The sequence below is a fragment of the Dermacentor silvarum genome, chromosome 9 (genome assembly GCF_013339745.2).
Source record: "Dermacentor silvarum isolate Dsil-2018 chromosome 9, BIME_Dsil_1.4, whole genome shotgun sequence".
Taxonomy (NCBI): domain Eukaryota; kingdom Metazoa; phylum Arthropoda; class Arachnida; order Ixodida; family Ixodidae; genus Dermacentor; species Dermacentor silvarum.
In genome coordinates this window covers 122,245,635-122,259,928 of record NC_051162.1, presented here as the reverse complement: position 1 = coordinate 122,259,928, position 14,294 = coordinate 122,245,635, and the positions used below count along the sequence as shown (strand labels likewise).

Genomic DNA, 14,294 nt, shown 5'->3' with positions numbered 1-14,294 from the left:
AACATGCATAAGCTGCAGGAGCAGAGAATCCCACTTCCATATGATGTCGCGTTTTACCCGAACGGTCCACGCCACTTGACCAAAAGCCGCTCCAGCGGTGCATCGTGCCGCCGTCTGTAGGGCTCCGTTTTACTCACCGACGGCAGCAAAGGGCGGTGATGAAGTATGCAACGTCACCACTCCCCGGTTGGCGTGGCGGGAGATTTGAACGGCCATACAGGTATCCGGACCCTTAAGATGCAACTTTCTCGTAAACTATTTTCTTTGCACGACACAAGCGTTGTGAGGTTTCTGGAATGGTAGTTAAACGGTACACGTCAACTTAGTATTGGTATTTAGTGTCCCTTTCAGTGTGCTCGGGCACTTCCTCATTTCAAGAAAGTAAAAAGCCATACGGGCTTATTTCTCGGCGGTTTGCGCCAAGTCATTCGCATTCTTGGCGAGCTTCTGCCGATGCTACATTAACGGGGAGCTAACGCTTAGAGAGCGAAGCCCTGCCTGGTGCTTGTTAGAAATGAACTTTCAGTAGTGAATCAGCGCTCGTGTTAGTCTTTTTAACACGAAAGTGTTTTATGCCGGGGTCCACCAAGACTTCACTGACGTATTTCCGTCACGGAAATACGTCATAGAACATAATACAAAGAAAGAAACCAGAAGAAAAAGTTCCACAATCATGCAAAATTTCGAAATCGAACCCACGACCTCTCGGTCCGCGACGATAGATCGCCGAGCGTCTAACCCATTGCGCCACAAACGCATTTGCAGAGAGCTACACAGACGCGCCTTATATATCTAACACTCCTCCGTGTACCCGCGCTCTTGCTCGGGGCGGTGCCGCCGCCTACGAGCAGAAAAGAGAAGTACTGCATTATGACACTAACGCGCACCGACAGTGAACGCTTCGGTTGTCTCAGCACTACGACGCCTCGATGCCAGCATTCGAAGGGACGCTGGCATCAAGAAGCACTACCAACGCCACCTAGGTGGCGTTGGTAGTGGCGTTCACCGTACTCAGCACAGCGGAGCGTGGCCTCCGCAATTAGCTCTGAAAATGTTTCTGAAGTTGATCGCGGAGGCTGCAATTACGACGCGCTGTACGCGCTGATTTGACTCGGTGACGATTCAGTTACGTGCTTTGTCTTGCGCGTTGTATTAGTGTGTCAGTTACGTGCTTCGTCTTTCGCGTTGTGCTAGCGTGTGCAGCGTAGTGCAGCTTCCATATGCACGACGGTTGCTCATGGTCATCGACGTTGGTAGTCGTGATGGAGGAGACGTGCCACCAGGCGTCAGCGTGGGTGCATCAACGCCTAAGGGCGCTTTAGCCACAAAACACCAATAGACATTATATATCAATGTGCAATAAACATTACACTACTTCTGTGAAGACACGTTTCACTTTCGTGTTCTATACCGATTCCTATATAAGAGGGATCAACCACCTTTTTTTCTTTGTCCCTATTGGTTCCTTCGCGATGTGTGCATAGGTGCGGTTGTACCGACTAGTCCAGCTAGCTACCGTACTTCCTAAAAAAACTCCCGCAAACATAAACTCTCTGATGTTTACATCTTTTCCGTGCGCAGCCGGAACTGCGTTCTGCACTTTTAGCCAGTTCAAGTGCGCCAACCACCGCTGCGTCGCCGACAACTTCGCATGCGACGGCCACAACAACTGCGGCGATAACAGCGACGAAAAATGCGGTAAGTGCGAAGCGGTTTTTTTTTTGCGCAAACTTCTATGTTTACGTGTGCAGCCGTTGCACATCGCCAGCGTTCCGTGGCACTTCTATAGGGCGTTAAAGTTTACAAGAGCGCGCAATGTCCTTCATGTACTTTAGACAAAAAAAAAAAAAAAAAGCTTTCACAGGCGTCTGAGCTCGACGGTGGATTTCATGTTCACGTAGCGTAAAAGGCCGACAGAAAACTTTCGATTTTGTCGTGTTTTGGTGCGTATAGTCGTCAACTCGAGAAAATTTTCTAGAGTGCCACATGCGTTTTCGTCAAACAACCATACATATATAGAGGGCGTCCCCGCTAACAGAGCCAGGCTCTCTCTCTCTCTCTCTCTCTCTATATATATATATATATATATATATATATATATATATATATATATATATATATTGAACGTGCGGACGCACTTAAAAAGCACAAACAAACATTTAATTTTGGGTACGGCCATCATCGAGAGTGCGATTGCAAGCTTCCAAAGCTCACTTTTGTAAAAGTGAAAAAAAGAAAAGAGAGAGAGAGCGAAAGCGCAGGTCGCCTATAACTGGCAAAACGCGTGCATTCAGTGGCGTCGTGAATACCAACGCGAGTACATTAACTCAAGTTCTGACTTTAGTGAACGTGTTTCCACGTACGTCGTTTTTATTTTTGACGCTATGTATATATAGGGTGTTTCTTTTTTAGCTACACCAATATTAAAAAAAAATGCCTGTGGCAAATATCACCTTTGATGTCAATTACTCAATAAGGCGGCCATTATTTCTACGAGAAATCAAAATTCAATAATTTAGCTAAATACGCCAACGAACTGTGTAATTAATGACTTTACGGTACATATTTCAATCTACGAATTGTAGCCAGTATGTTCGCAAGCCATACCTACATGGAACGAATTATCAGAACTCCACCAGTTTCCAAACAATAATTTTCAAAGTGTCCGACGAAATGTATTGGAATTATGGTTATTTTTGCGCTTCAATGCATAAAAGAGTGTTTTGTTAAAAAGTGAGTTGAACAACATTGCATTTTTGCCTCAACTTTGACGGCACATATCTCGAAACCAGTGCCAACCTCAAAATTTGTTCTTTAAGATGCTACTTGTAATGAACGACAAGAAAGAAAGCCGAGGGGCCCCGATTTTTATTAGATATATGAATATTATGACTAATAAAATCGGGCCCCCTCGGTTCGTATATACCTTCTCGTTCGTATATTTACAGGGTGTCCCCAATATCATGCTCCAAAATATAAAAATATGCAAATGCCACGTAGTTGGACAGAACCAAGGTAATGTTGTTTGCCGTCGCTTTTTGATACACAGATTTTTTTTTTTCATTCTGCCTAGCTAGATAATTAGTACGGAAGCCGGAGGAAACTAGAGATGCGCGACGGGACTGCCACGCAGGGAGAGCGGAAAGAAAGGAACGCAAGCGCTTGGAACGACGATAAAGGGAGGGCGGTGAGAGCGCACACATTGCCAACGCTGGTCGCACAGCAGCAAATCTTTGAGAAACCCTTATTATCTAACTGAGAGTGATTTTGAAATGGTGCCTATTTATAACTAATAACTGAGAATGCAAATCCAAGGGATGAGACGTATACGCTTCTGTACTGAATGAAGCGCTTTTGCATCAAATTCTGGAGCTGAGTTTTTGCACGCGCGGATCTATTGACGGACAACATACATAGAATCCCAGTCCTGGACAGCTTCGCTGCAAAACTCCCGATACAGCTTTCTGCTGATCAATACGTGCTACATAAAGGTGTTTTACAAACCAATATCGGAAAATATAAGTTTCATGCTTGCGTTTCCCGCGTGCAGACTTCGGGACAAGCTTCTGGCGCTCCTTCGGCTCGATGTCGGTGATGATGATGGCCATACTGTTCATGGGCGTTTGCATGGTCATGCCGTTGGTGGCTCGCTCGTGCTTTGGTTCGCCCGAGTCACAGCAACAGCAGCAGGTGAGTGAGCGTTCTGATGGTTCACCCAGGAAAGCTAAATTGATGGGTGTCTGTTGAAACCTGCGGAAATCACAACACCAGTCATTTCTTTTGTTTCACGGCCGTGAGCCAACATGGCGAACAGCGCAGGCGACGGGGTAAGATGCATACGAGTTTCCTGAATGTCGGATGTCAGTCGCAGTGACACGTGAAATTTATTCGCTGCTACTTAGGGTTGGCTCGCCGCAATTTCCAAGCTAGGCTGGTTGGTTTCCGTTCAACATGGTGAAAAGAGAAAGCGATGGGTCAAGAGATAAAGAAACAGGAAAGATGCACTGGTCTTTTCACGTTGTCTGCATGGTTACTGTTAAGAAAGCGGACGACGTGATAAGGGATAACCGAGAAGATAACAGACACACAAACAGGATAGATTCGATACTTTTCCCTTGCCGTCTGCACAGTGTTACTTTCACAGAATCTACGACGGGACAAGATATATGCAAACAGTACAGGTGCGTCGCTCTTCTGCCGTCACCTGCTCTGTTCGTCATGTTGCACAAGAGCGCACTAGCCGTGCTGCTTCAGACTTGAGTTGAACCAACAAAATGAAGCAACAGTCAGCGGATATTATCGGCGTTTCTGCGACTATCCCACGAAATTCAAGAAACTAAATTTTGGCTGTTATAAACTGAACTCACGAGTGATTTCGGGTCTCTCACGCTGAACATGGTAGCGGAAACAAGTGGTTGTGAAACTAGTAGGAAATGCGCAATGACTAATATAGTATTCCTGACGGCCAGCCTTGAATGCATGACTTGTGCAGTGCTGTGCAATTATTTGGCTCTAAAGTTACCTCTGAAGCAAAAAGCAAGTACATTGTAGTAAATGTAGAAGCTATGCGCACACATTGTGTTTCTTTATATTTGAACACGCAAAAGCTACACCCCCATCAAAAAAAAAAACAAAACAAAGAAAAATGATAGAAACCACATTAGTCGCATTGGGCTACTCTCCCCTAGTCTAATTTTGTTGGTACCATCCAGAATCGAACTATAAGTTTTCTGCTTACGCAGCGGAAAGTGTACCAAAGCGCATGCCAGAAAACATTCTTCGATTGTACTCGTTAAAGAATTGCAAACGCTCGCGAACGTTAAAGTTCATTTTCTGGAAAAAAAAACTACATATTTGCTAGCAATCAAGTAAAGTGAATAGCCACAATGCATGCAGACTTGATTTATCTAAAAAAAACTTCGAGCTTTTGGCACAACCTAGATTAAATTGTGTCTGTTTTATATACGTTAATTTAGTAGAACAGGTTAAAGCACCAAACGGGGGCGAGCGGTCGTCTTACTTCTGCGTGCTAAGAAGCAGAATGAGAATGCACTCTGCAATTCCGAAAGGTATCAGTACATCGTCAGTTCAATGAGGCAGAATCTGTACACGGTGAAACAGAATTGGTTCGCAGTGGTATAAAGAGTTCGTATACCTTATATGCAACGCATCTTGTGGAAAGGCTTTTACTGAAAGGGGGACAACAGTGCCTATATTTTCTTTCAGCAATATTGCCTCGAGTCTGATATATCATTTATCACCTCTACGACTGATAATGAACTGTTTAAACGGTATAGCATGACCATAGGCTAATGTAAAATTATATGTTTGTGCTCTAAGATGCAAAAGCAGCAAGTTTATCCCGAATGGAGAGGTTGCAGCTATAGAATGACGTAAGCATAAACCATTATATATGTATATATAAACATATGTACATATATTCGCACGCTGAAACACCCTATACAAGGTGTGTCAGCGAATACTTCCAAAAATTCATAAAGGTTGCTTGTGGCAGATAGGACCATTCTAGTTCATGAGCTGGTCTACTCGAAAAGGCGGACATAAACTTGGGCAAGAAATGGAAATGCATAATCAAATAATTAAGAAAAAATCACGAATTAGGTTTTTAACTAATTACCTGATGGTCCATATTGTAATTTACACATTGTAGCCATGGAGTTCGCAAGGCGGATCCACTTGGAACGAATTCTCCGGATGACACCAGTTTCGAGATATTAATTCCTGAATTTTGCGGATAAATGCATTGGCGTTCCAGTTAGTTTCTTAACAAAACGTCGCTTTATTCATTAAAGCACAAAATCAACTGGAACGCCAATGCATTTCTCCGCAAAGTTCGGGAATTAATATCTTGAAACTGGTTTCATTTTGAGAATTCATTTCAAGTGGATCCACCTTGCAAACTCCACGGCTACAATTTGTAAATTGCAATATTGGCCATCAGGTAATTAGTTAAAACCTTAATGAGTGAATTTTTGTTAATTAGTCGATTATGCATGTTCATTTTTTGTGCAAATAATGTCTGCCTCTTGGAGTAGACCAGCTCATTAACTATAATTGGGCTATCTGCCACAGTCAACCTTACATAAGTGTTCGCTGAAACACCCTGTATATATATATATATATATATATATATATATATATATATATATTGTGACGTCACAGTAAGGGCGGACCTTTACTGAGCCTGAGAGACGACAAGGCGAAGAAGGGCGGCGTCCACAACCAGCCTGAACAGCCTTCGACAAAGTACACGCTGATGATGATGTGCCCGCATGCGCGATGAAGATGAGGGGTACACACATGATGACGATAATGTACCGATGATGAAGAAGTGCACAATGCCCATGTTGCTTCTTATATTATGACTAAAAATAGTCGGGCCCCTCGGCTCCCTTTCTTCTTGTTAATATATATATATATATATATATGTGAGCAAGAAGAAAGGGAGCCGAGGGGTCCGACTATTTTTAGTCATATTATAAGAAGCCAACAAAAAAAATGACGCCAAGGACAACCTAGGGGAAATTACTTGTACTTACTAATTGAATTACAGAAATCATAAATTATAGGAAATGAAATTGGATGAAAAAACAACTGTCCGCAGGTGGGAAACGATCCCACGCCTTCGCATTACGCGTGCGATGCTCTTACCATTGAGCTATACCGCGGAGCCGTTTTCCCATCCACTTTCTGGGGTATTTAAGTTCTACAACTAGAACTACCCTTGGGAGTGTTACCCAGCGCCACCACTCACGCGTACTGCGAAGACGTGGGATCATTCCCCACCTGCGGACAGTTGTTTTTTCATCCATTTTCATTTCCATTAATTTAATTAGTATGTACAAGTTTTCCCCCTGTGTTGTCCTTGGTGTCATTGTTTGTTGGCTTCTTATGATATATATATATATATATATATATATATATATAGTAGTAAAGTAGTAGTAGTAGTAGTAAAGCAGTAGTAAAGTCCTGTTACGTTTTTCCTACGCGTTTCTATTTTTTTAACTACTTCTGTGTCGGCTCCTGTGATTCTTCGCTTCACAGGAGCCAGCACATATATATATATATATATATATATATATATATATATATATATATCGCCTACTTCAAGGAGCACATGTGCACTGGCCTCACTTCAACGGGCTCTTTAATGCAGCAGATGCAATGCACACAGAAAAAAAACGGAGGAAGCGTCGCTTGACAATATTGAAGCCTAGACGCAAAAATAGAAATATAAATCGTGGGATAAGCACTAAAGCACGTCACGGCAAGTGGTATTTTTTAGTCCCCCCACGCGGCTGTGCTGAGTTTTTTTGGCTTGTCTGCTGCACCACTAAGTTGTAACGCGCGGCCAATTGTGCGGGCGCTCTGAAAGCAGTGTTGCCCATAATATAACGGCAATAATGCTTCCAGAAATGGCCTCCGAGATTGGGTGGCACGAAAACAGCGTGGCCCGGGGGAACTCGGAGATCGTAGTTCAGGTAATGAGGCCCATAACCAACGGCATCAAATGCAGTGAGCAGAAAGCGTATGGCAGGCGCTGGAGAAAGCGGCGGCCACTACGATGGCCAGAGGCCCTCAAAACTGCCACAAAGCTACGCACGACGTGTTATTCTTAGGATTTAATGAGCGGTGTGCACATTTACCATAATTCCAAAGCGAAAGCAGAGTGAGAGCGAGGTAATCAGAGAGAGTTAGTTGCCTTGCGGAGCGTGAATGACTGACGTTATGCTCCGGAGCGTCCTGGTTTTAATGCGAAAGCATTATGTGCCCCATTACGCTAAAATCCGGCTTCGTCGTCGTCGTCGTCGGCGGCGGCGTGACCGAGCGATGCTCCCAAAAGATGGCCGATGGCGCAAATGGTAACAACACGTGAAAAATTATCGGATTTACTTCGAATTTTACAGCAGGTTCTTTAAAAAGAGTAAATAATGGCTTTGAAAAAAACATGATACATTTTGGTCTGGGTGGGAATCGAAACCGTACCGCCGGGGGAACGAGACGAGCACGCTACCCCCGACGCTACAGCAGCTCCATCGTTCGGGCTGACTAAAGGTGTACCTAGTGCGTGCGTCATTGCAGACGTCACGTCGGAGCCATCTGGCTGATTAAGAGCTCCCCAAAGGGGCAACAATGCTTTCTAAGACAATAAGCTGTCTTACGTGTCTCTGCCGAACTTTTTGTTTTCCTCCATGTTGAATGAACACATTTGTCTGTCCTCGTAAATGAGTGGCTTCGTACCTCCGCAGGCAGTGCTTGTGTTTCCACAGACGATACGAAGAATGGTTGTGAAAGCGTCGATGTTCTAAAATATATATTTATTATTTCATTTCTGTGTACGGCCTTGTAGCTTCGGTGCCGGCAGCAGAAAGGCTCCAGTCAGCTCCGTCGGGCTATCACTTTTTGACGAGTTCATCATGTCACTACCTATGTGGAACGAAAAAATAATAATACTAATCGCATCATTACAAAGAAAGTCGAATAAAGCGCCTGTTGCTAATACAAACGCAATGTGTAGAGTGTGACTCCCTCAGGAAACTGCCGCTTCCGAGAAAAAAAAAAAACGATGCAAAGTACTGGAGATTATGCTTGAACCTAACTTCTTAGAAGTTCCTCGACGAAGCGTTTTGACGCAAATTGCGTGACTATATATTCAAATGAGATGAAATAATTTTAGCCATTGGTTATCAGTATATTCAATCAAAAATATTGATTGAATCTAGACTATCTGCTTAAGGTGTGCGATAGTGCAGATGTATGTTCATCACGCGCATTCCATATAGGGCATATCCTACGACTATTGTCCTGATATATTCAGGCATACGCGCCCAAAAGAATCCGAATAGAGACCGAATTATCGAAGTTCTATGCCCTTCAATTTATGCACATGATTATCAGGCCAAACGGATCGCTGAAGCCTTTCTGAGCCGGTCGGTAGCCGCATTCACAAGCACGCTACGTGTCGCTTCAAGAAGTGGCTAATGCGCTGGCTATGGTTAAGGTTCTCGCTTGTCACTTCTTTTTGCATCGTTTTCTTTTTTTTTCAACACTTCCTGAAGCGGCAGTTTCCATCGTTTGCCTTTCAGTCGACCTGCGTCGTTCAACAAGCCGATGGCACGTATCAGGCGGTGAATGCCTTACCCCCAACTCCTTATCCCGGCATGGGCCCCGCCCCGGACGGCTCGCAGCCGCAGCCTCAAATGATGAGCCAGTTCACGGGGGCCACGGGTATACCCGTCAACATGGAAACCGGCCGGCAGATGCGCTTTCCAGCACCGCCTCGCGATCTGGATAACGTCGACTACCCGCGCACCATCGTCAACCCTGTGAACCCGATCGTCATGAGTTTGACGGACACCTCGGTGCCTTCGCTGCCGGACGCATTTGGCGAATCGCAGCCTGCCTTCACAAGCGCCAGGCCGCACCAGCATCCGGCTCCGCCGCCGGGATTTGCCGATCTTCAACAGCCGTTCCGCACTGCTAACGTGCAGATGCCTCCAAGACAGAGGACGCCTATGTTCCAACACAGCCACCCACCGTTGAGCCTCTACGACCAGCCGGACCCTTTGCGCCCTTTCCAGGTCTTCGGCATGGGTGGTGGGCCTTTCGGACCAGTGCCCTTCGGTGGTGGCCCCATCACCCTCGGCGGACCAATGGGTATGCCGTTCGGTGGTCCCATCGGCCCCTTTCCTCCTAGGATGCCGGCGCTAATCATCATCGAGACCGGGGACGACGACGACTCGCAGTTCCTAGATCCACCGGACCCGCGCGGCGGTCTCCTACCGTCCAGCACGAGCTCTTCGAACCAGGAGGCAGTGTTCCCGACACTCTTACTTCAGCGAAGACAGCAGGAAATGCAGCGGCAGCAACAGCAGCGCGCAGAAGAGGAAGAAGCGCGGGCAGCGAGGCGGCGCCCAAAGCACCGTCACGCAACCGGTGGCGCCGCGAACATTTCGACACCCACTGGTGACAGCGAATTCCAGGACGCCCTCCCGGGAAGCAAGGATGACCACAAAGAAGCCAAGAGACAGCAACGTCAGGTAGGCAAAGCTTCACCGAGAGTTGCACCAGTGACGGGGGCCATCCCGCAGCCCGCACCACCCCCGAAGACTGCAAACAAGAAGGACGTTGACAAGGACGCCATCGCGGAAGCCGAAAAGACGGTGATGCGCGTCGACCGCATCGAGACCCTAACTTCAGCGGCAGCCGCTCTGCAAAAGATGGGACTGTTCGGGCGGCCCATCAGTGCTCCTTCGGGCAACGACTGCATCGGGCCGGACTCCGTGGTCATCAGGCGCGCCAAGTCCCAGTGGGATGCCCCGCTCGACTCTAACCACGAGCAGAACAAGATCATCTACGATCTGCCGTCGATTTCGACGTACGAGTACGCGAGCGTGTGGTCTAACACGTCCTCCACGTACAGCGAGACGACGTTGACGACCACGGAGACTGACGGGAGCCGGGGCACGCAGCAACAGACGTCGGGTGACGACAGCGACGTGAACTACTTGAGGCCCACCGTTTCGCTGGAGAACATTACGGTTCTCGACATGGCTCAACAGCGTGACAAAGAACTAAGAGACCGGCGAGCAGCCAAGAAACGGGAATAGTTGTTGGATGTGCCTGACCGCACTTGCACTGAGCGTGTTTTCGAACCTTGCTGAACAGCACTATGCTTCAAATTTTTGCTCAGACCCACAGCTATTAAATGAGAAGGTGGCCCAACCGTGGAACACAAGGTTTAGCGCAAGCTTCCGCGTTAATGCCAGCCGCGACAGCAACAAGCGTTCACATATACAGGGTGGCCGAAAAAGAGTTAGCGCCCTGGCCACGTGGTGGTGCATGAGTGTGGGCCGGGTACTGCGTGCATAATTAAGATGTTGCAGCTTTTGCGCTCGCGCACAAGCTGTTTGAACTTAAAGAACGCACGTAACCGGAAATAAATTTAGTGCGAATCGTCATTGAAGACGCCATTGTGGCTCTATTGATCTGAAAAACAAAACTGCCCCGTGATCCATGTTTGCAATGCAGTAAGCACTTGCTGACATGTCTGTGTCGTACAGGCGCCATAGAATGCAAATTTAGACAGTAAATATTTTGTTGTGCAGTTGGTGTAAGGCTCTGTAATTTATTATTTTATCCTTTACAGTTATTTATAAATATGGCAAACCATGTACAGGCCGGTCCAAGATGGGTCGACATAACTAAACACACATAACGAAGAAAGTAAATACATGTCATTCGGTAACGTGATCAAATGTGTATGACCATAAATTCCAGCCATAATTATCACAGGAGAAAATAAATATTTAAAGTTATTCGTGCGTTTGAAAATTGTGAGGTTGCTGGTGTCCCATGTGTATAGATAATAAATATTCGAGGTTTAAAGAAGGCTAAATAATTATCTATTACTCACATTCAAGCGCAGGAAGTCAAGAAAGGCGCAAGTTAAGTTTTTCTGTATAAAGCGAGCAACTGCTTATCATTTTTGACATCATGAGGTCGTAAGATGAATGACAATTCAAAAATTCCGAATAGATAAATTGGATTGTGTTTTATTCGTATACCTGTCATTTCTTTTTTTTTATGCTAAGTTTGGTATAGGGATCCCAGACTGCATGTACAAGCACATTCAAATTTGCCTCCATTTTCCTCCAACGGCCAGCCGTTGGCCATGACACGTGAAAGCCAAATGTTTGCTGAACAAGAGCTGGGACATGCGAGGGCGAGATAGTTGCAAAAATAATGCTATATGTCACTTGAAAGAACTGACGGCACGGGTCTGGCATCTCTGGCCACACAACTGGATATATAGCAGGAATACTGGGCGCAAGGAGTACCGCAGTAGCCAGACCTCTCGACATTTCATATGCCCAGTTACGAAGAGGACAGGATAACATGTTAATTACCGTCACTCTCGAAAACCCAAATTGCAACTTAAGTACCAAAGCAATGGCTACGACAACGCCCACATTACAGCAAATCTCATATACTTATCTATGTCGGCGCCGTGCCAGTGTGAGCCAGGAGCTGTAATTTAGCCTGACTAGCAAACTAGAATAAGGCCACTTTATTCAAAAAATTGCCCGCCAATCCACCCTGTGAAGGTGGTTGGAAAGCGAAGCTTTTTACGCCACCCTCACGGTGACTGCGGCGCACTTGATATTTCACACACTACAACGTAACTTTAACCACGGCCTTTATTATTATTTACTTCACAACAATGTTCACTACTGCTTTATGATCGGTGTGATATACACTACTAGACTACCCCATAGTGGGGTAGTCTAGAAAATGAACCGAAGCAGTTACTAGGCTGGAAGGCTTTCGAATGACGTCAACCCTCTTTCAAGCAGCTGCATAAGCTTTGCAACAGCTGCAATCTAATCTTACGGACCGCGCCGAGCCAGTTTCCGTTGTTCGCCCGCAGCCCTTATCATCCATCATGTTGGCTCATCACTTTGAAGCTTGTTTTTGTTGTTTTTCTTGCGAAAACGAGTGCTTAGTTGTACGCTGAATGCCTGAATTCAAGTAAGCTATACTGCTATACCTGCAATTGTTAGCGGTTCGTCGGGATCGTTTTTTGCTTACAACGACGGACACGACAGAACCCTTGGCTGGTAGAGGTACAAAGCTTCGCTTTAAAAGGAACAAATGAACGGATGTCAGCACGTTACGTCTAAGGCCATATACTTGCGAAGTAAGAATGTATTGAATGCTTGCTGGCATCTTGCGCGTGTAGACTGTAGGAAACACTTTGCAGTGTAACCACAATAGGGAACCGTTGCGCGTGCATTGACTGCGTTGGCCATTGAAAACCTATAGTTAGATGACGGCCTTCCTGCAAAACAACGATAAATAGTTGTAAACAGCGAAATAAGCCAGTTTCCAAATTACACTTATTCGGCTTGACTGTTCAAAGTCTCGATATAAAGATTGTGCTCTTTCCTCAAGGTAGCGAAGCACGCCTGAGAAATGGATGCAAAACGCCACGCACTCACACACGCATGTACATAGCATTTTAAGTGGTATTAATTTTCAAATAAACTTGCATTTCAGTTTAGATAAAAGCTAGCACGTCTGCCCGTGCGTTGTTTGCGTGCCCCAATGTAAATATGCCCCTTTAAATGTGTCATGAAAGCTTGGAGCGGTCACACATATTTCCTTCCGCCAGGCTTCTAGTTTTACATACTTTACATACTAAGAAACTATACTGTTATAAAATAGAGTGGTTTCGGAGAGCGCCTGCAAGGGAAAATATTCACAAAACACAAATGGGTTTTTGCATGGCAGAACCCGATGGCTCTGCCATGCATTAACCCTCGTGTGTGTCGTGAATATTTGTGAACTTGATGGCTGCGAGTTGTTAGGATGCCGCGCTTTAAATATGGCGCTATTAAACTGTCACGAAGCCTTGGAACGGTCACACATAATTTCTTCCCGCCAGGCTTCTAGTTTCGCATACGAAGAAACTATATGCTGTTATAAAAGAAAATAAATCCATCGGTTTTTGGACAGTGACTGCGAGGGAAATCGTTCACAACACACAAGTGGGCGATCACAACGCAGAACCAGTTTCTAACGCCTTTTCGAGGCCACTTCGTCAGCGAAGTGATAATGAAACCTTATCGAAATTTGAGAACTTTCCCACCGGATGTTAGGCTGCACACACTTGTAGTGCTCGGTTACGTTTGGCCGCCCAGCCACTAGACGTCACCATGGCTGCTCGTTTGGTTGTAGGTCGGTGCCTCGGAGCATAGAGTAGTGGGATGAATTGGAGACCTAATATCCACGTTCCAGAGGGTAGAGCGTGGGAGGAAGGGTCAAAATGCCATAGAAAAGGACTTTGATTTACTTGTTTATGAAGGTGTAGTTGCATATAAAAGAACCCTATATAGTTGGCCAGAGCCGATCATAAGTTCTCAAATATTGAGCGAAGAGCCCGACCATTCACGGCTAATTATGGAAAACAATCTGCTATCAGTAACGCGATGGATCTCTGCGCTCCGAAACAATACATTCAATACCGAAGTAAAGAACTAAGGCATAGACACACAAGAAGCACAGACTAAAAACTGTTTAATGACAGCGACTTAAAAAAAAGTTTTATATAGCGAGAATAAACAAGGTACACGGTCACATGTTTTTTTATCTACACTTGAATTCGCGTGTGCGTCATTTTTTTTTATTTACAAGTTCGATTTCTTTGTCATTACGTGCTACGGATGGTGCTTTAAGACGCGTGTCATTTGATTGCGATGCAATATGGAATG

General features: G+C 45.5%; 1 protein-coding gene across 1 annotated transcript in view; it reads left to right on the top strand.

Annotated features, from left to right (window-relative positions):
- The window catches only part of LOC119464222 (uncharacterized), a 48,491-nt gene extending 37,195 nt beyond the window's left edge, over positions 1–11,296 (top strand). Inside the window, exons 5-7 of the mRNA XM_037725108.2 lie at positions 1,582–1,698; positions 3,551–3,690; positions 9,108–11,296. Of these exons, the coding sequence (XP_037581036.1) occupies positions 1,582–1,698; positions 3,551–3,690; positions 9,108–10,631 (1,781 nt within the window). The 3' untranslated portion in view covers positions 10,632–11,296. The remainder of the gene's footprint in view (positions 1–1,581; positions 1,699–3,550; positions 3,691–9,107) is intronic.
- Positions 11,297–14,294: the final 2,998 nt, after the last annotated feature.